At 39.8% G+C, this 27,821-nt stretch overlaps 1 protein-coding gene across 4 annotated transcripts in view; it reads right to left on the reverse strand.

Moving 5' to 3' along the window:
• The window catches only part of NAV2 (neuron navigator 2), a 231,546-nt gene that overhangs the window by 13,142 nt on the left and 190,583 nt on the right, over nucleotides 1-27,821 (reverse strand). For all 4 annotated transcript variants that reach the window (XM_049820690.1, XM_049820689.1, XM_049820688.1 and 1 more), the window contains 14 exons: nucleotides 26,039-26,199; nucleotides 23,710-23,898; nucleotides 18,479-18,531; nucleotides 16,337-16,360; nucleotides 16,143-16,217; nucleotides 11,554-11,637; nucleotides 10,849-10,960; nucleotides 10,207-10,352; nucleotides 7,402-7,574; nucleotides 4,611-4,764; nucleotides 3,918-4,077; nucleotides 3,322-3,422; nucleotides 1,459-1,554; nucleotides 1,132-1,300 (listed from right to left, as the gene is read on the reverse strand). In XM_049820690.1, coding sequence (XP_049676647.1) covers nucleotides 1,132-1,300; nucleotides 1,459-1,554; nucleotides 3,322-3,422; nucleotides 3,918-4,077; nucleotides 4,611-4,764; nucleotides 7,402-7,574; nucleotides 10,207-10,352; nucleotides 10,849-10,960; nucleotides 11,554-11,637; nucleotides 16,143-16,217; nucleotides 16,337-16,360; nucleotides 18,479-18,531; nucleotides 23,710-23,898; nucleotides 26,039-26,199 — 1,697 coding nt within the window. The remainder of the gene's footprint in view (nucleotides 1-1,131; nucleotides 1,301-1,458; nucleotides 1,555-3,321; nucleotides 3,423-3,917; nucleotides 4,078-4,610; nucleotides 4,765-7,401; nucleotides 7,575-10,206; nucleotides 10,353-10,848; nucleotides 10,961-11,553; nucleotides 11,638-16,142; nucleotides 16,218-16,336; nucleotides 16,361-18,478; nucleotides 18,532-23,709; nucleotides 23,899-26,038; nucleotides 26,200-27,821) is intronic.

Consider the following 27,821-nt stretch of genomic DNA (forward strand, 5'->3'; position numbering starts at 1 on the left):
ACTCAAAGGTATATGTGATTTTCCATAAATTGATTAAATACACTTCTATTTTATTGAAAACTGTTATCACATATGAACCCTCAAAGTACAAGTCAAGCCAATGCAAGTTAAATATAAAAACAGATTGCAGCTTTATAGATATAGCTAGTCCTTAAGCAATACTTCAAATGAGATTATACTATTGGACAACGTATTCCAAGTAAGCAGAATACCCCGGGTTCACATCAAGCTTCAGTAAATTGAGATATTTCATGGCTTATTTCGTTTTCCTGCCCACTGATTTGCTACCCAAGGTGATTTGATTTTTTTGTACCAATATTCAAAAAACAAAATACTTTCAGTCAAATGGCACAGCCAAACTTTGAAGTCGAGCTGCAGAGTGTCTGGCAACACTCTCAAATACTCTACTACTGTATGCAGATCTATGCTCGAGATTTCACTGGTGTAACCTCGAGCAAACTGATGTACATTCAAAATGCAGCGGTTGAGGATTTTTTCCCTCAAATCTAGTTTTACAGTATAGTTTTCATACAAAAACGGTTCCCTGAGAAACCAAATGAGAAATATGAGCATTAAGTTCTTATCAGTATGATATAACGAAACTGATGAGATCTCTGAAAACCATATGTTTTAAAAATACCCAGATTTTAAGGTGTCCCATGAATTCTGGGATCCCTCCTTACTGGTGCTTAAGGAGGGACTCTTCAGTGAGACCAACCGAGCAAGTTAAATCAAGAATTTTTTTACTCTGCATGAAAGAAATAACAACTATAGCTGTGACAAAGAGGTAATGAAATTCTGGGGCTTTATTCATTTGGAAGGTACTCTGCTGTTCAGACAGCTCCACTGCGTCCCTTGTGGCGTGAGGTCTTCTCCAGGACAACTCCAGAGAAAGCTGCTGTGTGTGTAATTATTCCTACTGTTACAGGTTGAAAATTTGCTGAATTTATAGACTTGGCATACTTTAAGTGCTGTCTTTATCAAATGAAAATAGAAGGACTAGTAAATAAAAGGCAGGGGCGGGAAACAGAAACAATAAAAAGTTTCTACTCCTCTGAGTTTCTCGACACAGCGAGCTTTGATAAAACTGTAATTAGCGAGAACTACAGCAGACAGGTCACGCGTAATTACCTTTGATGGTAACTGAAATAGTGTTGTTTTCTCCAACCAGATAGCCACAGGGCAACAGCTCAGGTGTCTCCGCACTATTAGTGCGTTTGATTTCTCCAATGCTGTAGCCCAGAACGCTGTCCGAATTCAGTCCCAGCTGGCTCACGGGATCCACGTGAATGATATACTCCTAGGGTGAAAAAGGCACGCGAAAAGTCAGGCAGCACTGAAATCTCTGTGACTTTGTGCTGTGGTATAATAGCAGTAATCACAGGACGTTAAATGTTGCTTGCTGCCATCAAAATCTAACAGAAGAATTCAAGCACACAGCAAATTGTACTCACGAACCTTAAACAAGCGTCTTACGACCCCATCCAGGACATCCCATTTGGTCTTGCCACTGACTCCGATGCAGCCTATGAGGAAGGTGCGAGGCCTGGAATCCTAAATGCATAGAAATAGGATTTATTTATTAATTTAAACTCACAACTGTACCAGACAAGCCTGTTTAATGTAATTAAAATAACGGGGTTTTTTTCCTGTTGTTTTTTTTAAATTATGGTCCATCTTTACCAGTCTATATGGTGAATTCTGAACGCTATATGAAATCCTTGTTTTCTACTGAACATTTTCTACAGTGTTGAGAGTCACAAATCTTAAGTGGTACTGATGTTAAGTAAAAGGTGTTTATTAATCAATCCGTGAACAATTCAAAAACCTCTGAGAGGATTACAGCTTAGCCGAAAGACAGAAAGACTCTTAGGAAAATTCTAGGCAGAGAAGTTCACGGCTTGCTTCTTTTTCCATGACTTCACAGTCAAATAGGTTGCATTTGCAAGGCTTATCCTATTTACTTCTAGAAATGGTGCTGTGGACATAGAAATCTAAATGTATAAATAGAAATTATACATGGTTATGTGTATAAACAGTTATATGTAGAGAGAAGTTTTTATATATATATATTTGTATATAACAACTTCTGTGTTACGTTTGGTAAATCACAGCATTTTGTTTCTGACTCCGAAGGCAGATTAAAAAAAAAACAGAACTCATCTCATTTTTCTATTCTGTAGCTGCCCTCACTGTGAAACATTCATTGAAAAAACCCCAATTTCTGTCATAAAACTTATAGTTCAACTAAAAAGTCAGGGAATCATTTCCACACGGTAACTTTATTGACTGTGAGCACAGTGGAGTCCAACAGAATTAGCAATTTAGTTTTACTGTTCATTTGCTTACCCAGGGCTGTAATTAGTAATGCAAAACTGGCATTTAATGGAAAGATCTGCTGAGTCAGTTTTACCTCTGATGATTCAAATTTTTGTCCCCCTCTTACAAAAGACATCAAATTATTTCTTAAATACACTTTTACAGATACTCATGAGATAGCAAGGTCAGTGCTTGGTAAAGATTGTGTCGTACATGCATGCACGCATTTACACGCATGAGGTGGGCTGCAATTTTACAACATCAGAAATGTATTTGCGTATTTAGGGTTCTTTCAATTACTTGTGAATGGAGAACATCTGAAAGATGTCATTCAAAATGGGATAGTTGTACCAGAGAGGACAACTTGAACTAGAATGATAAGGTATAGATCTCCCGGTCTGGATCGATTAAGTTATTCCAGAATATCGGTGCTTCTAGCACTTCGGTGTGCCGTCTATCGACACATTTGATCATCCTCATTATTAGTTAAAATTTTATGGAAGTTTAACAGGAAGGGCCAAGTGCTTTGTGCAACTTTTAAGATGCCAGCCTTAAACAGATGCTATGCCAAGGTACAGATTGGTCTGCTAAAGTCCTTGACGCCGAAAGAGCAGCCTGGTTTTCAGAAATACTACTGAAAGGCTTGAACTGTAACGTTATCCCCTACGCTGCGGACACACGGTCTAGTCTAGCAATCCCGTGTCACCGACGTGGTTCACGGCCAGTGCCGACGGCACCGACAAGAAACTGCAAAGTAAAAAGCTATTGCAGGTGAGTCCGTGAGACAACTGAACTGGCGGTGTTGGCTCTCGGCAGTTCCAAGGAAGCGGCAGGGAGCCGAGTGCCTCGTCTATCACTAGCGATACACCAGCGAACTATTTTGCTGAGAAAATTTTAAGAAGTCTTTTGCAAATAAGAGCCTCCGAACCAAACTGGATTTGAATTCCCTGGCACATTCCAAAGTGACTTTTATTTCCAAGCTGGGGACGAAACACAACTCACCTCCTTCCATTTCATTTCATCCTGGAAGTTGACAACTATTTTGACGTGCCTGCCTCCTTCTTTCCTGGCGGAGCCATCTCCAGTGTCATCTAACAGCATGTCTGTGAACAGAACACATCAACAGCTTCACAGCTGTATCTTAATAACAATGAAGACTATTCTGGTTCACGCCAACACGTTTATTGCAGTCGAACACAACGCATCTGGGCTTCGCATGCCCCGAGGTGAAAGACAAGAACCAGGTTTACTGACTTCCCTACCAAGTATCAGTATCGCTCTTAAAAAGAGAAGGTCATTGAAAATTATTAGTCAGTTACTCTGTATTTTCCTTCCTACGATATATCCCCTGGCAAATGTACACCATTAAATGGCTTTAAACATGACTCTTCGCAGCTGAGGTCATAATTGGACAACTCCGATCTAGGGTGTAGCAGACCTATGACGACATTTTAAAAGAAGGCTTTGTGCCAGCTCCTGACATATTTCCACACCTCAACTGTTAATAATTTTCAAGCTTTCATTTTTCCATGGCTAACCAAACCAAATCTTCCAAGTGCAGGATAAAACCTGCCCACCGCCTTTCTCATTAAACTCACCGAGACTGGTTGACTCCGTGAGGTTCAAACTGTGTTGAGAGAGACCCACTGAATGTCTTGGAGAGGATGAAATGGAAACCTGAGACTGTGCCCTGCTACAGCTGCCGTGGTTTTCAGATTTCAGCCGATCGTTTTCTGCTTTTAATTTTTCAATCTCACTCTTGAAAAGACAAGTGAGAAGTTAGAAGGCACGGTGAAAACACACTTAAAAGACAGCAACATAAGTACCTTAAGAATAAGTAATAGTTTAGCAGAAATGCCATTTTTGTAACTTTTTAATCTCTTTTAGTAAATTAATGATTTCAATTATTACAATGTCCCTTCCATGAAACTTTTCAAAGTATCCTAGAAAACACAAATACGTGGGAATTCACTAAACACTGACATGCAGCTACTTTAAGGCAGAGAGCATGGGAACGTTTTAAGAGGTAGCTGACGGTCAACAAAAATGATCTCTCCATAGGTTTTTAGGGCTGAAACAGAGCTGCAGAGCTGAGGGCAGCAGAATTCATGTGTTCAAGCTGACTTTTAATGAAGGTACGAGGTTTAACACCGGGACAAAGCAAAATACAACTTCTAGTAAGCAGCCAAAAACTTCAAATTTACCTTCTTTCAGGTCTTTACTGTGTGGCAGGTTGGCCAATCTTTTACACATCAACATAGCCTGCAATATTTGGGGTGGTTTTTTCTTACCTGCATTCTGTTCATCGCCTCCCGAAGCTGGTCAAGCTGATGAGCAGAGCTAAGAGCTTCCAGACGAATATCGGTCAACTTCATCTCCTTGTCTCTCAGCTCATTTCGTAACTGCATGACCGTTTCAGCTTCACTGTCGGTGCATTCAGAAATACTGGAGAAGATGAAAAACCAGACATTGAACGAGACCATTTGTTACTTTTCGGATGGTGCTTCTCCAGCATTTATTAGTAAAGGGGGGAATAAAACCCTTTTATTCTGCAGGAAGCAGGCAACAGTGTCGGCTTATTGGATTAGTGATACCATAAATCAGATATTAAATAGGTCATGGAAACATTAGAGAGTAGTGAAATAAATATGTCTGAGGGTTATTTTTCTTTAATCAGCATCTGAAACGGATTTCTGGAAATGACCTACTATTGGATAGTCTTCTTTTTTTTCATGGTAGTTGCCATAAAGGAAAACTTCTAAAGCCAAAATCTAAATAAATTAAGGGGGTGCAGGCAGTAACAGCAGTTGGTTGGAGATTGATGAGTTTACAGACAGATTTAAAGCTCACCAGGTGCGCACAGCTGGGTTTCCCTGAACTGTTCTGGAGGGCTTTGGAACTCTACACCTATTCAAGCGTGATAAATTCCTGCTCGCTTTAAAGCACTCATGCTTAAAAAATTTTTGGTGGCGTTTTCCTTCCCTCCTCCCACAAAAAAAAAGATCCTGGGTGAGTAACATTTCAGCACAGTCATAAGTGTATCTATATAAAGATCAACTACACAGCTGCATGCTTTGAGGGAGATTTCATTTAAAATGTCTCTCCCTAAATCAGGTTAATGAAAGATGTTTTCCCCATCAAAAAGCCAATAAGCCAAAATACACAACTCTTCCTTGTGCTCTAGCCCTCCCTCAGCTCCCATATTTACTCTTTCCTCCAGTTTAGCCTTTTGGCTTTCATGTCAAGATGAGACGTATGCACACAGCATTTTGACTGACGATAGACGCGATCATCATTTGACAATTTTCTGGCCTTAGATTTCTAACGCACAATTCACTGTAGTCACCAGAAACTCACTGAGTGAGGCTCAAGAGACTGGAGAAGCTTTAAAAAAAATTCACGGGGGATTATCTTCTGCTACTAACATTTCATCGCTATTATACGGCTGGAAACTATTGCTATTGTTTTCACCTCTTCATGTGAAAACAAGCGATGGGCAAAACTTCCAAGTCTGGGTACTTACTCAAATGCATTTGATCTAAAACCAGGCTGGAAGCTTTGCATGACATCTACAAGGTGGTAAGGCTGTCCGTTAATTACATGTTTCACAATACTGCCTCTTACAACTTTCTGTTATTTATCTATCCTACGCAAGTGATGAAGCTACTCACAGAATGACCATAAAATCTGTTTTACAAAGTTTTCCAAGCACATTCTAAACGTGAGTTGAGACTCAAAACAGTGCGGTGAGACAATTACTTACTTCACAGGTGGCCAAAACGAGGCCTCGAGATTGCCTGTTACCTTCCCATGAACGTAAAATGAGTTAAGCAGCAGAGCAGAAGTCCTGACTTTAAAGTCCACATCTCATTCTCACACAAACACAAGCAAAAGGGTACGGTTTGGTCGTACAGATGAGCGCGTACGATAGCTTGCTACTACCCAGAGGAGCACATTTGTTTCTCACTCCTCTTCCCCAGCCTGCTCCGGGCAGTGCTGCTGTTGGGCCCCGACGCTTACGCCAGCTCTGACACCCAGAGCTGAGCCAACCCAGCAACCTGGGGAAAAAAACCCGTTCACATTTCTGTCAAATTATTTTTCACATAATTTAGCACGTTGCATCGGCGCAGTGGAGTTGCCTGAGAAGTAGCAGAGCCAGTGCAAGGGAAGGCCCAGGCCCAGGTGACTGGGGAGGTAGAGAAGAAAAGAGGAGCGGATCGTCTCCACTCATCAGGGGCAAGCCGCTAGATGAGTTCAGCTGTATCGCTAAACCGTGCTGTTTGATTTCCAGTAAATCCTTACCGTACCTCAATTTGTCAACTTAACTGGGAACTCCTCATGGCTGATTAGTACAGTATGTACTGCCTTTAGCGAACAGAGAAACGAAATCTCAGGCTTGGCCTGGCTTGTTTCATTAACAGCAAGAGATCCAATTAATGCTGCACTCCAAGGTCACTCTGGGTATAGAGACTCTTCACACTCAGCACGCTCTGCTGAGAGAGCACCCCAATGAAATACTAAATTATGCGACAGTAACGATGCAGTGATTTTTGGCTTCCTGGACACTGGAAGGTACTGTGTTGGGAGTCAGTTATATACCTTTAAGTCCCTTAACACATAAATTCAACTTCTCAGTCCTCTGCTTGTAATCTCCTCAGACTACAGAACATTCAAAAATAGGCAGTAGGTCAAAGTGTGATCTTTGCTCATTCTTTTGCCAGTATGACAGGGTTAAGGATTTCACCCTACAGGACAATCCTGTCTGGCCCAGTGTCATCTGCTGTGGCCTCATGGCGAAGAGCTGGTTTCAGCAGCGCACGTAGCTGAACAGCTATCAACCTCTTGGAGCGCTTATACAGATTTGCAGATTCTTAGACAGAGGAAGCGAAAGGGACAGGATGGTGTAGGGTACATTTTGCCTCTTCTTGGTTCTGCAAAGCAGCCTAGAGATGTCCCGTAAAGCTAGCATGGGAAACACTGGATCTCTCCAAAGCATGATATTTCTTTTTTCCTCTACCAATGCAGCAAGATGCCTTCTGCTCCATTTTCTATTTAAAAAGTAAAAAAAAAAAAATCACTTACAGAGAGTTGGAATGGGAAGCTCTCAGCAACGGTGTTGAAACAGTAGAGTTGTGGTGTGGTAGCTTTGGTGAAGAAGGTAACGAAGAATCAGTCATCTCCTCAATATCTGAATGAGAAGATGCTGACTTGGGAGATTTCTTTTTACCAAAAGCTTGCTTGAAGGAGCTGCGTAGCTGAGAAAACAAGACCACAACAGTAGGCACATCATAAAGAATGAAACCAAGCAAAAAAAGCCACAGAGTAAAAACTCTCACATGCAAATACTCCAGATGATACAGCCATACTCACATATATTTTAATATGGGTAAGAAAGAATAAAAAAAGCTTTTTTTTCCCCCTTAACTATTTTATGAGATTAATAAGGTCAATAGGACTGGATATCAATGCTTCCTATTTTTAAGATAACTATTTTATAGCAAATTCTGTTCAGTGCAACGAGCTTTACAGCGACGTTGTAACAACTTGCAGCGATAATGTAATGTGGCTCAGACAAGGTTAATGATGCTGAAAGGGTTAGTGATGTAAATGGATGGGTTAGCTTAGTATCTCGTAGTTTAAAGTAGGTCTTCCTTACCTCATTGACCTGCCGGAAGAAGCGCAAGCAAAAGGAAGTGGGGGAAGGAAAAAAGACATGTTTTAACAGATAAAGCCAGTGATAAGGAAAGCTTCGGATTTCTGAGACAAACATGACCAATAATCAACAAAGACCAACAGTTACTTTAAAACTGGAACCCTGCATTTTCCAAAACCAGGTGTTTCAAACAACATACGGTCATTTTTTGCGTTACTCGAGGGAGACGCCAGACCCAAACCTCTTAACTACTTAAATTATATTTTCTCCTTAGCTCCGACAGAGAGTTTTGCCTAACAGCCAAGTTAATATTGTGTTTTTCCTTGCAGGAACAGGTATTTCACCAGGTGAAAAGACTGAATCTTCTCTACCTACCTGCAACTAAAAGGACCTTTTTTAATGTGACTGCCATTTTCCAAACAACAAAAAGAACGAATGTGCATGTGACTAAACTGATATTATCCCGAAGTTACAGTTCAACAGTTAGTGTTCAAGAAGCATTTGGAGAACGCTTTTAGATATACAGTTTAACTTTTAGGTTGCCCCGTATGGAGTCGGGGTTTGGCCTTGATGATCCTCACGGGTCCCTTCCAACTCAGGACGCTCTACGAACACCGCCTAATGTTATCACAAATTACATTTGTAAACAGCCTGGCTTAATATGAGATGAAACTTATTTTTAAACTAGACAAAGACTTCTACAGTGAGAAATGTTGAAAGCCTGGTGTTTCAGCTCTGAATGGACCACTGCATTGTTTCTACATACAACAAAGAGATCTTGGCTGAGAACTTCATCAGTATTTGTGGAATAAACAACGTGCGGATCAGACTCGACTTCTGTTTTCTCACTAAATGACTGATTTAATTTTCAATCTTCATTTTACAGCAACGATGTACTCGTTTTTAATACCAGCATAAAAATACTGTCCTGTTTCTTCTACTACATGGAAACCTTATTTATTTCTCTTTATAATAAGGAGATGTTTCCTTAACCTTCTTTAAAAATAGTCATCTGAGAAGCGTAGGCTGATGTAGGATAACAGCTACTAGGTTACAACAACAAAGAGAAGTTAAAGCAAAAATTTAAAAAGTGTTTATCTTAACTAAGGCTTAATGATTACAGAAAGTTTGTGTCACAAATTAAGAGTCGCTAGCAATTTAAAACTTACAACAATTTCCTTCGTCTGTAACTAATGTATAACCCAGCACAAGAAGGATTTAGAGATGACATTGTTCCCATTCAACCAATTATTTAAGGGGCAGAGTGGAAATACTGCTGTTATGAAGGAGCTGGCAGTATACCAAAATGAAACCACTGGGACAAGAGAGAAATAAAAACAAGAACCTGCTCAGGAAGCTGTTTCTTACAGTTCAGAAGTTTCATAAACATTTCTGAGAGGACACCGTGCAAATACAAATCAAGCTTTTACCAGCTCAAACCACATTTTGTAGCTATACAGATTTTTCTGTACACCCAAAAGATCCAGGGAGATTTAGATTCAGTGGGAAGGGACGGGTGGATTGCTTTACTGGCTACGATAAAGGATCTAGGGACTTTAGTCCAAACTACAATCAGACTAGGTCGCTAAGGCAGTTATGGTCTAATTCAAAATGGAGTTTAATATAATGTACCTTTCCTCCAGTACAGGGTACCTTGTACACAGTACATGATGAGCAAAGAAGGAAAAACGGGAAATGAAAGGTAAGCATTGCAAAGTCTTGCAAAATAAATGTCCATCACAATAATTTTTGAAGATTGGTATTTTTTTGTTGCAGAACTCCGCAGTAATGTTCAAAACAGAGTTCTGAAAGTGTTTAATATCAGTGTTCACTTAAAAGAAAGGCCTATGAGCCAAAAAGAAAAAAAAAAAAAGAATGATCTCTCATCGTGGATTTGTTTTACTTTAATGACAGACGTCGAGTTTTCCCTAAGGGGTTGGACACCATGTTAACTTTTAGCCAGAATTGATCTTTGACAGCTATTTCTAATTTAAGAGTGGCCTCTTGGCTGTTAAGCTAAAATTCAATCCTAGGCAGAGTCAACACAAGCATATACATCACTTATGACTCAATTAAGCCTTCAAAAGGGAGTTTACACGGGATTTAAACAGTGCCTAGTCCTTGTGCTGACCTGTTGCGTGAGGGGAGGAAGGAGGAGCCGAGCGGCTAGATTTCACCGTGCATGTTCTGACAGTTTTACATAGAACTCACGCAAGCCGTTAAAATACACTCACCCAGTTCTTCCTCTTCTTTTTCTTTGAATCACTCTCAATGTTGCTTCCCACACTGGAGTGACTGGTAGCACTGTTTATACTGGAGACGCTGTCTGAAGAGTGCTGCCTTCGGATCCGCAGGTCTGTGGGTTGAGCAGCTCCGGGTCCTGAATAGGAACGGAGGTGGCGTCAAAATGATGGCAGAAATTTGAGGTAAGTGTCAGTTACTGGGATAAGGAAGGGAAGTGAGATAAGACAGGACCGCATTCAGACTTTTTGTTGGAAATTACTGAAAACATCAAAGAAAATAAAGCCAAGTGCCTGATAGCTCTGAATCGGGGATCTCCGCTCCCTGCTGCTTCACATCAGTGTCCAGATGGGTGAAGTACTAAATGCTTATAGTAAATTCAGTGAGCTCACACTGAAGGTGGACAAGCTTTGTGAAAATGCCTTCTCATGTGCCTCACTCATGCACTTACTTCTGTAGAATTTATCACACTGTTTACACAGACACCCGTTTCAAATCCCCTGCTGATACCAAACACGTACCTAGAGCACGGTCACGAGGCAAAGCTGATCTCTGAGGGTCACGTCAGCTCTTACCGAGAGGACTAAAGTCTCATGAGCACTGCACAGTTGCTACACCTGGTGCTCGTTTCTCACCTTTGCAGTTGAGCTCAGGTGTGTTGATGACTCCGTTGATGGCAGCCTGGGCAGCAGCATTTTGCTTCTTCAGTAGTTCAATAGTCTTCCTTAACTCATTCAGTTCTGAGTCCTTGAATAAGAAAAAAAACCCGCGATACATCAGAAAATGCGGACGGTATCTAACTGCTCCATTTCAATCCGCGCATTGGTAGTTGACAGAGAATTTATGGAATATACGTATGTACGAGAAGATGAAAAATGAGGTTTCGTAGACCTGGGGAAGCACACCCTCGATAGGCTGCAAAATAGCTTGGTTATGACAAGACCAAAAAAAATGTACATGCTCTGTAATACAGAAATATGTATATTCAAGTTTACTGTCCAAAACCCCAACGTTGCCTGTCTCGCAAGGATTTTTCTTGGTGTTTCTCTTGGACACGCACATGTGTGGAGGCACTGGGAAAAAAATTATTACAAAAATATGCAATACTGAAGACGTGTTCAAAGTCACAATTTATAGGAATAACCTGATCAGTTGTCATAACATGCCAGTGAGGAAAGCGAGTCTTTTATATAAAATTTTTATTACATTTTACTCCATTACCACAATTGAGGAAGCTAAGCCAAATGGTATATGCGATCCTCCCCCCAACTACAGAAGAGGCACAAGCAGCGATGCCAGAAACAGAAGTTAAGACTTCCCCAAATACTTGTCAAGCTTGCCTTTTGTTCCGCTGTCATTGTCAGGCTCTGCAGTCTGATGGTCATGTTCCCCAGGCTCTGCTCAAATGCTGCCACCAGGTGAGCCTGAAAGTTAAACCATATAGACGGGGTTTGTCCTCTCCCCCCAAACAAGAATATTTCTGCAGGTATTTAAACGGACCACCTAGTGCACGGCATTGTTTGTTGTGTAAATGATATGGAGGAAAATAACACTGATGAGAAAAGGTCACATGAGTAGAGCATACGTTGTGAAAATGCTTGCAAACCAATTATCAGGAACAATTTAATCGTGGAAAATCAGAAATGCCAAAGGTAGCAGACCAATTTCAAATTTTTAGAAAACGACAGCCCTTTCACGTACAACCGCAACCAGCAGCACACTATGAAACGATGCAGTTTTAGGCTATAAACCGCGCCCTGCTCAGCAGCAACTGCTACCAAAAGCTTTAGAAAACACAGACATAGGAGTAATACCGTGACCTGGCGCATCAGGAGGAGATTTCCTGGAGGTGGCTCCTCAGTCGGCTGCTACATCCACTTTGATACCATGATTTCAATAGCCAGGACAGTTATCTCAAACATACTCTAACAGAGCAGCAAACAGGAATTTTTTTTCCGGTTTGGAATTCTCATTTATTCTGTAAAATGGGCAATCCTACGTCCAGAATACATCGAGAACAAAACCACCTCGCTAGGAGTTAAGGTCTTTTGAAGAACCGCATCCCAAACTAATCCGGTTCATGTACTTTTCTCAGTTGTTTAAAGCTGCTTGGATTTTGTGATAAATGGAAAACACATTTCGCCACTTTGTTGAAACAGAAAAACGTATTAGATTCAATTTTTTTGGAAACATCTCACAGATTAAATAACTGAGGCTTTTAAAGGACGCTTTAGGGAATACACCTTGTCACCTGAAAGTATTCCTGAAACCAAAAAAGGCGTGGAAGGATGTCCTTGATTATCTAGCCACATCCCCAAGCTATTGCAAGCAATGACATGAAAAGGCCTCCTCTCACAAAATGTAGAGAGGAAAAAGAGACAAAGCCATCCATATTTCTAAACATCTCCTGCTGTTGATTTCTGAAATCAGACTTGGTCTTTGAGTTTTGATGTGGGCCTTATAAGGTTACTTAGTGATAGCTTTCAGGTACCCTCAGGCAATAAAGGTAACTCTCGCCACCGGGCTTTTCACAAAAAGTTTAAGTCTTTTCCCAAAGAATATAGAAAACCCCCAAAACGTCACTCCTAAGTTTCAGGAAGATACCCTAAAGAGTAAAATGAAATAGAAAACAGTAAATAAAATACAAGGCAAGTTTTTAGATAGAGGAAAGCCAGGCAGAAACTTCCCTCCCACTAGATCACTCTTTTCCTTGTGGATATTTAAGGCAAAAAGACGCTGGAAGTCACAGAGGTGGAAAATCTCACTGTGCTACCCCAACAGGAGAACTCTGAGAGCCAAGTCAGACAGTTCAGTCCAGAGACGCCTTCTCTGCGGAGACGGATAAGGATGGAGACAGGACTACTGCAGCATCGTAGCCAGTCTGCCAGATGCTTTATCAGCTGATATACCCGCCTCTAACTCAAAGCCTTCTCCAATATTTGAGTGCACCTTGCTTGCAACCGAGGTCCCTCCTGGTACTTGGCCAATTACCTTTCTTCTTTTCCTATGAAGCACTGAGAACCCAACGTCGATTATATTAAGGACATCAGCTAGGAACTGAAAATGACGGGGAAGTAACAGGAAGGAAAAGTAGATTGAGAAGATAGAAAGGAACTTGATAAAAGGGAACTATGTTTCTAGTGCCATGACATGGCACTGTGTTATAGATACACATGTATATGTATAGGCATGTGCACAAATAACTGAATACAGGCATAGGTCCATATATATTTGTCTCAGCCATAATAATCTACACTAACCATAGAAAATAATGTTTTATTTCTCTATTAAAAATAACACTTATACACACAACGGCAAGTAAAGTTGTGCAAAATCTTTCCAAGCGGAAAAGGACATTCTCTCACCTAAATATATACAGAATAGCAAAACCTTTCACAGAGCTGTTCCAGACTTATTCATTGGCAGCTCACAGCTGACTTATCCTAAATAACTGTTCTCACATCCACAATGAAAACAAACATGAGCAGTACAATAACATGGGGATGCTCATCTCTCATTCCCATCAGCCCCTATGAAAATAAGCAGAGCTGAGACTGTGAGAAAATAGCAAAAAGTAATTTAAACCCTCAAGCTACACATGTATGAAGATCTAAATATTTATTTTAAAAACACAGACTGCAAAGCTTCTGTGGGGCGGATGAACAGGGAGCAACAAAAGTGATATTCAAGAATCCTCAGCGATACTTTGCAAAAGGAAAAAATAAACAGGCAAGTGGGACCGCACGGATTAATAATGGGACACAAACCCCTAACGCTTTGACCTGAACCTTAAGAAAAAGTTGCTCTTTCAAAACCAGATCAGGCACCTTGAAATTATTCCTGTGTGGAAATTGTTCAGTGAGCTACGAAAAGAGTTATCTTCACTTCCTAGTTGGAGCAAAACCTTTCCAAATTCTTGCCCCTGATGGCCTGAGAGTGTGCTGCAGTGCGTATACAAGAAAATTCAGGAAAAAAATAATAAATTAAATAAAGAGATGAATTCAAATTGCCTAAGTTAAAAGCATTTCATCAAAAAAATCTTGCGTAGAGGAAATGTCCATAAAGCAGTGTCTTAACAATCAGCATTTATTAGTCTTAACTTTTTGGGGAACAGACCTGGCCTTTTACATGGAAAAAGAGTATGTTCCCTGAAAAGAGGTGGCTAAAGACCGAAACATATTACTAGGACTGTTACAGCAACATCTCTCCAGCAGACTGTGGCTGATTTATGGACAAATAAGGGGCAAGTCCAAGTCTAAGAAGTTTAAGTAGCATCAATAAAACAACCCTAAAATTTAGCAAAGTGAACGAAGCAAAAATGGAATATTATCAAAAGAAATGATGCTAACTGTTTTTGGGGGAAAAACCCCCACACCAAAACCCACCAAAAAACCAAACGACCCCAAACCAAACCGTAAGGTACAGCAGCAGCGTATGTTAAGAACTATTCTCTGCAAAGACAGCAGTAGTAACCATACACAAATTCTTGGGCAATTTAATGGCAGCTGGGGCAGGCACACGGTAGCCTGGGCTACTCGCTGCTCTTGGAGACACGCTGCTGACTCCTGTGTTGAGTAACAGCCTACTGAATCCCAACACTGCGTGAAGAAGAATGCAACAAAACTAAGGCAGAGCTAGATAAGCTGCACAGCTGACAAGTTCTCCGTTTGAAGGACACAAGCTGGGTTATTTAACAAACTGATAAAAAAGCGTATGCAAGAGAATCTGGTTCTTACTGTCTCACACGGAAAAGAAGCTTCCGGATGAGAACAAACTCATGTATCCAGTCCCCTTTGTATATGAAAGGCAAACATAAGATTTAGGTTTTGGAAGACTTTTTTAGAGTTTTTCTTTCCTGCTTAGGAAAGGGACCGAGTGGTTACATGCAGTCAAAGCCCTTTTATTTGACTTCTCTACTGTGTTCTTGGTTTTCCTTTTCCATTTTGCAAGCTGGATGAAGCACTGTGATGCCTGCAGTGAACACCCCAGTAGATTTCCCCCTGAATCCTTCTTGTAGTAGGTGGTACTGCTCAGATGAAAGCTGTCCTTAACTGTACCAAGTTTCGTATTCCACCTATTCAGAGAGCTGATGGACAGGAACGTCCTCTTCAGTAGCATGTGCTCTGATGTTTATTGATTCCCACAAACTCGGATGTCAGTATGATCCGATTTGCGGACTGTTCATCTGTAGCTTATTTACTCTAGAATTGCTTATTTTTCTACCAAGCTTCGGTTTTGCAGATTTCTGTTATCTGTGACTACAGCACAGAACACACAAATAAACTTGCTCAGGGTCATACATAGCGTTGCCTGAACACCTCCTGGCTTCCAAATCTTTTTTTCCCCGAGTGTCTTACATTACATATTCATCAAATTCCGCAGAGGAAACAAGCAGAAGTATTGTTACACTAGTTAAAAAACAGGTATGCCCGCTCTTTAGGCATAACTTTAAATTAGTTCTCGGAGCCCCTTAGGCCACTATTACCTACCGTGCCATTAGCCCACATCTTTATGCGATAGCAAAAGATAATGCATTTCAGTCCACGTTTCTACCAATTTTTATTCCTACCAATTATAACTTGTATCATCTGTATCTCATCCCACCCAGATGTCAAAGCAAGACACTATTTACGAAAAAAGACCCCGTCTTCAATGATTTTTCTCAAGATCTGAAGATGGTTTACATATATATAAAGCCAAATGAATATTATAATTCAGTAGGACAGAGGATGTTATTTTTGGAAGGGTCCCACATGCATGCAGTTGTTTTTTTAAACACGTAGGTAATGTGAACTGAACGTTCGTGACATCGAACTCTTGAATGAAATCTTTCCGACATGAAATCTTTTTGTCACTTATCAAAACTGGGGTGGTAATTGGTGCGTTAAATGCATTCCCTGTTAGTGTTTGTTCTCAGAGTTGTACTCACGTTGGCAGTCAACTGAGTTGTCAGAGCTGACACTTTTTCTTGGGATGCATCCAACTCTCTTCGTAGCTTGCGAATCTATATATTTTAAGAGAGCACTTTACTGCACCGTAATACGGAGAAATAAAATAACAAGACACGGAACGCAGAGTGTCTTGACAGAATATTTATGCCTGTCAAACATGATGTGCTCTTACCTCTGACTGGCACTTCTCTTCAGGCTGTAAAATAAAAATGGAAGAAAACACATGAGGATATTATGACACGGCCAGCTTGACAAATTTATAAAATTTTTCAATTTATTGGTTTTTTTGCGTTTCAAAAACGCTGATGCCAGTTCCTGATTTTGGATTCCCACATCCACATTCAACCTAAGATAATCTCCTTATTTATCTACCCTTCAGGAAAAAAGAAAACAGGCTGCTTGTACAGTACTTCTTCCTGCAGGAAGGAATTTGGGCTCCCCTTTCCAGCCTGCCTCCCAGTGCACCTCCGAGTATGAACCATGGAAGGGTAAAGTCCTGGCTTCACGCGTAAGAGACTCCACGAGGCTCCGAAGAGCCAGGACTGTCACAGAACATGGCTGACCCTCGGCAATTCCCTTCCTGCCATGCTCAGCACTCCGTGGGATGGAGGTCACATTTTTGCATTCCAAAGTGACGTGAAAAAAAAAAAAAAAAAAAATTACTCCCACTTGGGTGCTGCCTAGGCACTGCGGTGATGAAAAACTGAGGACACACAGCTAGTTATATGGGGATGCAAAGTGGATGTACCGACTATCCGTTGTGGTCTGCATGATAAAATTGTGGCTATTATGGCTTGTTTCTAACCAAAGTTATCAGCTAAAGAGAAGTATATGGGAGGAAGTTACAGACTCCACCGTCCTTACGTAAACATGTCTGCTACCAGCCACCATGAAAATTATACCCATCAAACCACACTATTAAGAGCCACTCGTGCTTGGGCAGCAAACTCATAAACCAGAAGCTTAGACAGCAGCTGCCGAGTACTCTCCCTGTGGCTCTCAGGGTTATAAACAACAACCCAGCGGAAAAGGTCTGTTTTCCATCCTTCCAATATGTTATGTGTTTTGGCTTCATATGGACCTTGCTTGAGGGAAGGTCAATGATGAAAGGCGATATTTTCAATTTATTATCAATGTCTTAAGGCCATGTCACACATGTAGCCTCCTAATGGTGAAACGTGTATGTGAAATAATGCTAAATAACACTATACTGGCTCGACAGACTTCGTAGTTATACACAACGCTCCAAGAGCAAGTTCTTCCACGTACTCTTGTATCACATACGCTTGTTACAGCTGTGGATGTGTGGTAAGCATGAAGATGCACCGTACTTGCATAAGAATTTGCAATTGACGATCCTGTTCAATTAACATGTATTTCAGCAATAATTATTATCCACTGTTTTTTAAAAGGGTTGGGGTTTAAGAAACCCCCCAAACCGTGATCATAGCGTGCCAGGAATACACGAGCCACCTTTAATCTGGCTAGCTTGGACATTAACAGCAGTGAAGCCACTGGGAATTAACCACCAGTGCCGAATACTTCTGTACAGTCTTGTGTGGGCTGTGCCCCTGCGTTGCTGCAGTTAGTCCCAACTAGCTAGAGAAAAACCAAAACCGGGCTAGACAGGGTCTGCATGTTGCAGCCTCACCCCCCCATTACAGCACAGCTATAGTCTTAACTTACAAGGTCTTCCATAGTAGATGCTTAAATGGAAAATCCTTCGTGAGACTATTAGAAGAAAATAAGCAAATGCAACCTGCGTTAAAAAAAACCCCTGTATTTTCAAACTCCAGTAAGCCTTATTTTAGGATCAGATACCCTGAATGAATACGTACTTTTGGAGAAAATATTACTGGCATAGTGAACAACTAACTTCTTCAGAATTATTAAAATCTGTGCATTAAAACCCCTTACTTCTTTAGTAGCAAATCATTAATACACAGCTGGAATGACTTTATTCAGCAAATTTTGGGGTACTTTAAACTTAAGTAATGAAGTTCAAATCTCCTCAGATCTACTGAGGTCCTTTGTAGCAAAACTTATTTAGTGTAGCTGTAAAATACTGACTCAAAAAATAAATTGCTGCTTTTAGGCCATTACTGTCTGTGTTTAATGAGGATACTGCTAAACATCCACAGGCATCTTTATGAACATAAACACTTATTTCGTAGCTAGCGTTCAGAACACAATCAAATGAAAAGCGTTTTTTTCCCCCCTCCTCCTTGAGCGGCAAAAATAATTAGCACAGTAAGACCACTCAATTCAATAGTTTTGATTAGTAAACCCAAATTGTTCATTTCGTTATACTCACTGTCGAATAAATAGATGACGTGCTGGATACCAAAGAGAGGGAAGAACCATGCACTAAAGGAAAGAAAAGAAACACAGTGAATACAAATACAGTAACCACACAGGGGAATCATCATAGATCATCCACTGCCAATGACCAGCCTAGTGAAGAAATACTTTCACAAATTTCATCATCCGTCATAAACTTAATTACATTATTGCACCAATAACGTATGGTTTGAAGAATGCACGGCCAGGTAATACAATCCATAAACTTTGACTTGGTAAAGCTGTTTGAACAATTTAATACTACTTGGTTTTTGGCAAAATGAGGTGTGGTCAAGAAGATTAAAAAGAAAAGTTTCGATGAAGATTTGTTCAGAAACAAATATTTCTCTGGACAGCTTATCTTAAGATCCTTGCAAAAGGGCTTACTCAAGATAAAAAAAAAAACAAAAACCAACAAATAAAATGAAATGCAGAAGAGATTACAGAAGTAAATCTAAGTACTTCATTCTCAGTTTTCGGTAAGATTGAGGGGATGGGTTTTCTTCTTTAAGCAGCAGACCACGATGGAGATGTCCTGAGAAGACCACGATACCCAGCTCCACTATGTAACCAGATGCTCCAGGAGAAGATGTGGAGCACCCAGGGAAGAAACCATTCTCTAATTTTGGGGCTCTGAATTGTCCTCTGAATGCAGCTGTATCTTCCTTGGGCTGACTACAAGGGAGCCGTATCACGGGCATCGATGAGCTGAACTTTCCCTATTCCCTGCAGGGTTTTTTGTCTTTCTTTAAAGCAATGACATTTCTTTCTCAAGGCAAAGTTCATTCTCTCATAGAAAAATTACCAGAGTGAAAACGTGGCTACAGAACCTTTCCTGGAAGAGAATCCGTTTCAGGCAGTTTTTGCATTTAAACGTACATTCAAGTAAAAGATATACATATACATTGATTCTCAAGGTTGTTACCATCACCCTGATGTTAGGATTTACATATAACATCATTTTATTTTTGATTATGCTATTAAAAAAACTACCTGAAGCTATTCTTTCTGCTACTGAAACATGCAAAATTACCTTTCCTTTATTTTTATTTTTAGAAACAAAATACATTTAACTGAAACTTTCATTCAAAATTCAGGTAACTTCATACAAATCATATGAAATTGTGTTAAGTCACTTCTTTCCTCTAAATCAATCCTCCAGCCAAAAAAAAAAAAGTTTAGAAAAGCTGTCATTTTGCTCTAATTACCTACTGCAATTCTCCTACATTCATAATAAATGGGTTCTGCTTTCCCATTGACATTATATCCTAAGGCAAGGCTGGAAAGAGAAGTAAACAAAGTCTAAGTTGGCTTCTGGAGGAATTTAAGACAATTTAAAAAACCCACAAGAAAGTGAAAAAACCAAAAAAAACCCCAACTCACACCCATTTGCTTTTTCTGGTTAATCATATTTTCAATTAAAATGATCTTTATAGTTAGATGTTAAGAACTGTACTGCATTACGAACATAAAAATAACTAGCGTGAGTCAGACCCAGGGTCTGTCTAATTGTGTGCTCCATCTCTGGCTGCAACCGCAGCGCATGTTTAGGGAAAAGAATGCAAGGAGGAGGCAGATACCCGGTGATTTTTCCCCAGGTACACCTTTGCATCTTCTGGGAATCAGCAGATGGAAATTCCTGACATGGAAGCTGCAGTCAGACCATTATTTTTCATAGTCGCTGTGACCTCTCTACCATTAACTTCTCTTCGTATCACAGATGTTACGCACTTAAGATCTCCTCCTCACTTTTCTTTTTACCTGCATTTTGCCCTTAGGGCCGCCTTTTTCAAGATGGAAAGCCCAAAGCGCAGAAATATTGCACAAGGCCACCAATGGACTCATACAGAGAATATAATATTATTTTCTGGTTTGCCTCTCTATATTCTTCCTTTGTGCAGTTTTCACTAGTTAGAGACGTATTCAAAACACCAACCACACCAACTGGCCGGAGAAGAAAAGGATCTCCTTTCAATGGATTGGGACACGCACATTTTTGACTTAGCATCAACTGGAATTTTTAAGATCACATTGGGGCTTTAACGGAGGAAAGACGACTCAAAACAAAAAAAGGGGAAGAACCTATCACTCTGGGAATCATACTCCTGCCTCGTAAAACAGCACCACTGCATTGTTTGAATGTGTATATAATTTGAGATTTCTACTTTCAAGGACAACTAAGGAGTTAATATTTTTGCGCAACTTCTTTTTAAAGTATCTGCAGATGGCTACTTTAAGGCTATTTAATTAGGAGCCTGAAGGCAGTTATGCTCTTGATGTGATTCCTGGTTTTTGCAGTTAACATGCATCTGCACGCAGGCTACAAACCCAAATTGTTTTGGAGCTATTATTTTAAAGCGCTATAAATGCATATGCAAGCATGTATCATTTTTAATGCTAGAAGAGAAACGGTCTAGCTGTGATCAGCTGTCCGAAGAGTAGAAAAACCAACACGTATTGCAGGCAGTAGCGCAGAAAGGAATCAAAATTTATATCCCACGACAATGAATTTAATTCCTTTCTCTCTAGGAGGCTGAAGTGTCAGGGTGGAGCCACTGGCAGCACAGCTCCTGGGGAAGACTGATGGCCAGGCAAGTGGGGAAACTGAAGAGCCGAGGGACCACTTCAGTTTTTGGCTGTGGTTTTTTCCCCCTGAAGTTCTGGATAGTTTGGAGGCTGTTTCTGCTGGCACCTCCCCAGTCCTGAAACCCTTCCTGTCAAAAGAATTATGTTCTGCAAGGCTGACTAACATTTCGACCTACATGCCTCGCTGTGAGAGAACATGACTGTACTTCACACGATGGAGACAAAAGGAAAAAAAAAGGCTTTTAAGAATAAAACCCGGCCCTGCTGAAGTTAATAAGAATAAAATGTCTTGTAATCTTCTGTGCTAATAAATAATTAAGCAGCAGATTGGTAAGCTTTACTTAAGACCTGGATTTATGCTTCATTGACACTGATTGTATAAAATCAATTTGTTCATTAACCACAAATTTTACTTCTAGAATACTTTTTGATCTATTCTCTCAAGGTGAAGCTGAATGATGTATTCATACTTTTTCATCTATTCTCTCATTCTGTGAAGATGAACTAGATCCGCAGGTTTGAAAGCACAGGACAAGACATATGCTGTATTCGGAACCACTTGCTGATTCCCTGAGAAATAAGCAGGAGCTAACAACAAGCAGAAAACTAAGCAGGCTATCCCTGCCTTCTGTACAGCCAGAGAAGTGACAGAAGACCTTTAACCTGAAGACAAAAATAGAAACTGCACCTAAACATTCATCCCATCTGGTAAACTATTATTATCCTTTTAGGTGCCAAAAATTTAGGAAAATCTGAAAGGGACTTCTTCAGCACGTCCATTGTAGGGTCAAATTCCTTCCTCACACACAGAAGCGATCTTTTTCCACTGCTTTGAAGTCCACAACTTGGTGGACTTTTCTTGGACTTCATTTTTATGACTTTTTTTAACTGGGTGAGAAGTACGTTGTAGAACATTTCACCTAACTCTTCCTTCCCCCCCCCCCCCTTTTTTTTTTTTTTAATAGGTTCGTTCTTAAACACGTAATACTTATTAAATATTCTTCCAAAATAGACTCTCTCCTGGACAAGAATTTCTGAAGTATGAGAGATACTGTAACCTCCAACATGCCAAAATGGATTTGCTGCACTCTTAAGCACAATTGAAAGACTAAGGTCGCAATTTTTTTGAGGATGTCTTCAAAAAAACCCTGAAAGTTCTGCTTTCAGTAAAGCAACTAAGTGCAATGCAGATGCAGTGATTTAAACTCCTTCACAGACTGTCTTATGGAACTCTTTAGTAAGAGCAGGACTGTTCGTCACAGAACGGAATTCAACTGAGTAAGTATCTGGCAATCTTTGACCGATCACGACCACCTAGCTTTCTGAGAGCACGGCACAAACAATGGTTAATTCCTGCAATGACAGTTTTCAGCCCTACAGGGTTCTTCTAATAATTTTCAACCCCCAATGAAGACCCTCAGCCATTGGCCGCTAAAATACAATTACATGAAACGCAGTTAGATTGGCTAAATTCAATAATGAATTAGCCCTGAATCCTTCTGGAGCCATATCCAATATGAATTTTCTACCTCTTCCAATGGCAGAAAATGAATGAGATAACCAGTACCTCCAGGAAGGCACCCTGTGGCTCCTAAAAGCCCCTACAAGCACTTAAGTGTGGCTCCCACGCGTGTCTGGCTCCAAGGGGAGCAGCAAAACCAGGGCACTGGTATTAATACTGCGGAGTAAGCGCAAGTGCAGGTCTTCAGCGGTGGAGGAAGCAAGCCAGCAAAGGCTTGTGTGACCTGTAGGGATAAAGCACTTCATAGCCAACCAAGCTCCCAAAGCTTGCCAGAAAGGAGGTTTAAGACTCAAAGAGCTAATGCTGAAAGAGCTTCCTACGACCTTCCCATGAATCACTCCCAGAGCTCACCCCACGCTTGACTTCTCCAAGTGCAACACTTGAGGGTTTTAACGTGTGCTCGTAGCTACTGCTGCTACAGCCGTACGGTTGCTTGATCAGTAGCAACCAAACTAATCATTTATTTATAAGTAAATTACTTTTTCTCTTGCCATGGGCTTCTTTTATCAGGTATGATTACATATTTGAAAAGATGACAAAGAATTAAAAAGAAGAGCCTAGATGTTTTGAAGAATTACTCGGGTCCCTTTGTGGAAGCGGTGTGATATCAACTCGGGACGTTCAGCAGAAATGAAAAGTAAAGACAATTTGAATGCAGATTAAATGCTGGAAAAATTGACTGGGATAGAAACAACAGCGTGGCTGACATCAGTTATCTATACTACAAACAGAAGTGTGGAAGCCCAGGTTCAGGAGAATAGCCCTCGTCAAGCAAACACTTTAATATGCTAAATCCAAGCATGAACTACAGCCATTTTGAGATCACTAAAAATGAAGCACAGGATGTGCTTAGACAATTTCTTGGAGAGTGATGCCCTAGGTACAACCCTTACATGCTTTCCTATGTCCCGCCAGAAGGATCACTCAATGAGTGTCATCAAAACAATGACGATGAGGACTTAAGTTTTGTCTACCGCTGAGAAAACTGTGCTCTGAAAGGACCCCTACGCTGAACTGAAAAGCACCAAATTTATACTTGGTTTATGGGAGAATGCCATCTTCTGATCACTTCCAGCACCATCACACACTTTACTGACCTTCTTCAAAGCCATCGCGGAAAGAGCCAGACCGGCTCATTGTTCTGCTTTTCTCGTCCAGGGACATGGAGCTGTTCCTGAAGCGCGTATCGCTATAGGGGTCATAAGGACCATCTGCGTTGGAAAGGCTGTGGGTCCGTAGCATGGTTGGATTTGACAGGCTCATCTGGGCTGCAGTGGTTGGGCTCGCTATAAAGTGAAGAATAAAAACCAATTTATTTGCGCAACCACAAATCTTCATACCTAATTTTTGTGCAGCTACCAAAAAATTTTTTTTTTTTTCTTTAAGACACATATTTTTGATGTCATCCTCTCCAGGCTTCATTATTTTTCTAAATTCAATGAATTCAAATAAGAGGTATGCAAATCAAGCTAGCGAATGAGAAAACTCAAGTACATAAGGTCATTTTGAACACTGGGTGATATGTCTATGCTTCTACAGACAAGCTCAGTCAACTCACTAACACCTTGCAGGCATGAACTAATTAACCCTCATTTAATTTGGAACAGTCCTTCCTCAAAAAGGACTAAAATGCCTGAAGGAATTTAAACTAGTATTTTGCCTATATGGAACAGGCCTTACGAACCATCTCCTTCAAAGCCTTCAAGTTCCCAGAAGATGACATTTTTCTCTGTATTTACGTCACAGATTTTAAGAGCTTTTGTTTCCTAACAGTTGTATATTTCAGAATTGTTTCTTTCCACTATGAGGTCCTAAGAATTACAAAATACCCATTTTGCCTCAAAAGCCAATGCTCTCTCATCCAGTGTTTAGAGTACAAAATGTCTATTCCAGTTTCACATTTTTTTAAAGAACTTTTGTGCTAAAATTATACCTGCTATTTACTAAGAACTAGTTGATTTGTGGAAATAAGAGAACAACAAAATTGCTGTTCAACTGGCAGGTTCCTCTTGGTGTGCTGCCATTGCCTGTTTCTATATACACCATCAGCTGATACAGACTATTGTAGGAGATAGAATAATTCAGTGTAAAGGTGCTCAACTTTCATTATCAACATTTGCTATTAAATTGAATGCAGTGTCCTCTCTTGACTCCAGTATCTCCAAGCTCTTTTCTCAAGAACACAGAAAAATACTTCGGGTTTTATTGTTAATTGCTTCTTGTGGTCAAATAGCTTTTGAAGCTTATAAATGTACATAATCTTCAATATTCTCCATAAAGAGTTAACTTTCTGGGCCTAAAACTACACCTTTTTCTTTTTTTTTTTTTTTCTGACCATTAAGGTACTTTCATGAACTCTCATGAGTTTGTTAGCTGTTGGCAATATAATTACACTGTGTATATTCAGCTGAGATTTTGTTAAGTGCCAGTTTATTTAAAGCTGTTTATTTAATCTGTTTCTTTTCAGCGCACTCAAAGAAAGGCTCTAAAACGTCACTGCTGCAACTCAAAACCGCACTAGAAATAAGTGACGGCGTACGCTGCTGCAAATTCACACAACACAAGAAGTTCACAAGTATAGGCTTAAGTATTTTGCATATTACTTCTGTCCTGTTCTAGAAAAGATGGAGGGGCTTCTGAAAGTCAAAAAGAAACAGAAAACATCTGTTCGACATAGTATTTTCCAAATGTCACTTAACTTAAAGGCTATATATACACACACACACACACACTGTTAGGATTGATTTACATACCTAAAAAAATTGCAAAGGCAGCTAAGTAACACTTAATCTTCACGCCAGAGATGAGCACTTTAAATTAGTTTATTTCAACTGCTGATACGGTCAACTAAAATCTGCAGTGCTTTATGGGTTCTGGCAATCAACTTTTATTGTTTTCTTCCTTTAAAAAGTGTTTACTTTTATCAACGTAATTAAGTGAATGAATGGAATTTTTTTCTCACTTAAAATTTTTCTGACTTCTATATATTATTTCAGACGGAGCTTTGTGCACTCTTCCAACAAACCACTTGAAAAATACATACAAAGATAAAATATCTTAGATTGCACATATAGTAAGTAATATGCTTGGATTTTAAAGCAATATTACTAAACAGGTAGGCAATGTCTCAAGTCCTTTAAACACACCAACATGTGATATTAACAAACAGCTCTGCTGAATAGCTTGCAATTTAAATTAAGGCATCTGATTACTCCCAGAGAAGTATTTTCAAAAGAGTAACTGCAAGTATGCCACCTTTGGGCATACAAGATAATAATGCTAATTAGTCACACTCATTTCAGTGAAAGTGCTTCCTGAGGTTGAACCTGGGACTCAGAGCTGCTGAAAGAAAATTATATTGTGTAATACGCTATTTTCAAGACACACAACGTATTGCTGTGATTATCCAAACAGATAATTATTCACCGAGCTGTGAGAAGTTAAATCTAGTTCCAGAGGGTGATGTTATGCTGGATCCAGATGAAAATGGAGAATTGCCAGCAGTATCCTGAAGTCCTCCTGCTGAATGGGATCGCAGCCATTCTTTTGCATCTTCTTGATTACGGAGTTGGGAGGATGGAGTATACCTGCAAAAACAAACAGTTCTTCCAAAATGAACTTTAACATTTATTTAAAATTAAAAAACAACCACCATGAAATGTCACAAGACTTGGGGAGGGAGAGAGGGAAAGAAAGATAGAAGAACTCTCATAGGAAATTAAAGGACTAAAATGATATAAACCCGATATAACTCTGAATTAAGGAGCTATTTCAAGCTGTCCTAAGCTGTTCCTAATTCATTCCACTTGTGTTTGGGAAAAAGAAGCCCAAACCTCCTTTCCTACGGCTTCAGTAGTAACGAAACTAGCAGCAAACAAACACCTACAGACAGAAGTTGTGTACTGTAGAATATAATATAGTGTGTGTTACCTATGTATGACTGACAAATAAAACCGCGATTTGGAAATCCTTTCCTTTCTTTAGGTTACGCCAAATTTCTATCACTATTTTAATATTCTGGTGCATCGCTAAGCTTATCTGGCTTTTTGTCACATTACAACCAAATTCAAGTCAACAAAGCCATTATCAGATTTTTAAACAAGCTGTGACCCAATAATTCATATTCCAGAGATATTAATATAAAGGTCCGTGGAGGTGTATCCCATTTAGTTCAAAACTAATAGCATTAAATCATCATAAAGGAGACTACGTTCAGCCTTTTCAGAAGGCAAAGAAAATAGCGGAGACGTTGTCTAAGCCAACATCAACAGCAAAACACCCGCTGGCTTCAGCTTAAAGTTTTAAATCTGCTTCTGTATGTGCCTGAAAAATAGGTATGTTACCACGGGTGTTATGTGAAATACGTGACAGGGTACAGGTATCGACAGAAAGAGCATCACGGTTGTCTGCTGATGGATTTCAGTGTCTGTCTTATGCTATGCCATCTGCTTTTGAGAAATACGTATGAGTTACTAGCTTTCCTTCCAAAAACGAAACACTCGGAGCCTATTATTAATCGATATTATCTATTTAATTAATTAGATTCCCTCCAACTTAATACTCTACAGTAAAATATCACTTATTAAGACTATTTTTCAAGCAATGTGAGCGCTACAATAAACACTGCAAAAACCCAAACTACTTTCAAAAAACACTTTCATTCTCCTGCTTATGCCTCAACTTTTAAGTACCAGTGCCTGACTATCTGCATCTCTTAAACTTTGCACATATATCAGTTTATTAAGAAAAGGACTTTAAACAATCGTTTTACTTGATTTACTTGTACGCATTAAGGACTTTTTTTTCTTTTTTTTCAGCATTAATACCTACCTCTTCAGCACTCAAATGTCTCAGTCTTAAAAGAGAGTCTTTATTAGAGACATACTTGAGAACCACAGAAACATTTTAAACAAACTGCCATTTTAAGAAAGGCTTTTAGCACTCGACTTCATGTGACAAAGCTGCTGTGAAGAGCAATGTGTACAGGACAGAATAAATTGCAGCTGCAATTTCAAGGCATCAACTCAGTGATCCCTGAAGCTGCATTAAGCAATTCTGAAGCCTTTTTGTCTAAGGTATCTTCTGGAAATTCTGAAGCACTTAAAGCATTTAATTAATACATCTAATGTTGATTATCTTGCTAGAATTGCTTGTACCAATGGAAAAATCTTTTTGGGTGCAATTTTTTTATGTTATAAAAATCACGACC

The sequence above is a fragment of the Accipiter gentilis genome, chromosome 17 (genome assembly GCF_929443795.1).
Source record: "Accipiter gentilis chromosome 17, bAccGen1.1, whole genome shotgun sequence".
Lineage (NCBI taxonomy): Eukaryota > Metazoa > Chordata > Aves > Accipitriformes > Accipitridae > Astur > Astur gentilis.